The 1794-nt window shown below is 47.9% G+C and overlaps 1 protein-coding gene across 1 annotated transcript in view; it reads right to left on the reverse strand.

Moving 5' to 3' along the window:
* Positions 1–349: 349 nt before the first annotated feature.
* acta2 (actin alpha 2, smooth muscle) overlaps positions 350–1794 on the reverse strand; it is a 9627-nt gene continuing 8182 nt past the window's right edge. The window contains exons 8-9 of the mRNA XM_083994428.1: positions 1788–1794; positions 350–1137 (exon numbers count right to left, since the gene is read on the reverse strand). The exon at positions 1788–1794 is cut by the window's right edge and continues 175 nt beyond it. Of these exons, the coding sequence (XP_083850554.1) occupies positions 994–1137; positions 1788–1794 (151 nt within the window). The 3' untranslated portion in view covers positions 350–993. The remainder of the gene's footprint in view (positions 1138–1787) is intronic.

A 1794-nucleotide genomic window follows, 5' to 3' on the forward strand; every position in this document is an offset into this window, starting at 1 on the left:
TAGCCTGTGTTAACCTGTATTAGCCTGTATTAGCCAGTGTGTTAGCCTGTATTAGCCTGTGTTTTAGCCTGTTTTAGCCTGTGTTAGCCAGTGTTAGCCTGTGTTAACATGTGTTAGCCTGTATTAGCCAGTGAGGACTCGGACACAGTCGTCTTGTATGACAGCTCTTTATTGTCTTCCTGGGGCCATCTCATCATCTGTCACCTCCATGTTGGCGACGTCACATCACACATTCTCTACAACACGCTACGGACACGGGCCACGCCCCCTGCTCAGGCCACGCCTCCTGCTCAGGCCACGCCTCCTGCTCAGGCCACGCCTCCTGCTCAGGCCACGCCCCCTACACAGGCCACGCCTCCTGCACAGGCCACGCCCCCTGCTCAGGCCACGCCTCCTGCTCAGGCCACGCCCCCTGCAGCTCACCCACCCAGAGTCCAACCAATGTGACGTCATCAGACACTCCGTGACATCATCATCCTAACGCAGGTAGAAAACACCGGCAGGCGACATTCAAGCTTTATTCATCAAAAATAAAAACACAAACTTTTGACAAGACACAGTAACAAAATGGAGGAGGGGGGGGGGGGGGGGGGGTGGGGTCGGAGGTGAAGCGAGGGGCGGTGGAGGGAAGTGGGCGGGGCAAAGATGGAGGACAAACGGCGCGTTCACAGTTTTGAGGTGAGTGGAGAGTGGGTCGGGGGAGGGGGTTTGATTTTCTGACGACGGTTCTTCTGAATAAAGGTTCAGTTCACAAAAACATCTTGATCCATTGGAGACGACGACGTCACTTCCTGTTCCCGGCTGACTTCCTTCCTTCCTGCTGTCGCCCCCGTGTGGCCGTTTTCGTTGTTGTTTTTCTTTGGGAGCTGATCTGGGACCTGTCTACTACTTGTGCTCAGTGAGGTTAACGTGAAGACATGAAGAGAGGAGCTGAAACTAGAAACAGTGGCGGTGGGGGGAGGAGGAGGGGGGGCGAGGGGGGGCGTTGACCTTCTAGAAACACTTGCGGTGGACGATGGACGGACCGGCCTCGTCGTACTCCTGCTTACTGATCCACATCTGCTGGAAGGTGGAGAGGGAGGCCAGGATGGAGCCGCCGATCCACACCGAGTACTTCCTCTCAGGGGGGGCGATGATCTGGGGGGGGGGGGTGAAAGGGTTAAAACTCTGTGACACTGAACACTGCAAAAACTGAAAATCTCTCCAAGAATATTTGTCTTATTTCTTGTCAAAATGTCTAATTTCTAGTCAAAACTAATCTCGTTCCACTTAAAATAAGACTCATCACCTAAAAATTAACTTGTTTTTAGATCATTTTCACTTGTTTCAAACAAATTTTCACTTGAAATAAGTAGAAAAATCTGCCAGTGAAAGCAAGTTTTTTGTGTTTGTAATAAGAAAGAAAAACTTGCTCCACTGTCAGATTTTTCTACTTATTTCAAGTGAAAATCTGCTTGAAAGAAGTAAAAAGTGTCTAAAAACAAGCTGCTTTTTATGTGACGAGTCTGATTTTAGGTATAATGAGATTTGTTTTGACTAGAAATAAGACAAATATTAAAAATTATTACCTAAAATTAAACCTACTACTCTGACTATAGGGGTTATTGTGAGAGGAGGATCTGACTAAATGTTGAACTGTCCCTTTGAATGCCTGAGTAACAGGTAAACAAACAATTCAAAGTCTAGAGAGACAGTAGCAGCTGACTCTGATCTGTTTCTCAGGTGGTTAAACAGATTAAAACCTATTTTAACGAGACGTGTTCATCAACGTGTTCAGACATGGTCACCTTGATC

Source organism: Trachurus trachurus (assembly GCF_905171665.1).
Source record: "Trachurus trachurus genome assembly, chromosome: 19".
NCBI classification, from domain to species: domain Eukaryota; kingdom Metazoa; phylum Chordata; class Actinopteri; order Carangiformes; family Carangidae; genus Trachurus; species Trachurus trachurus.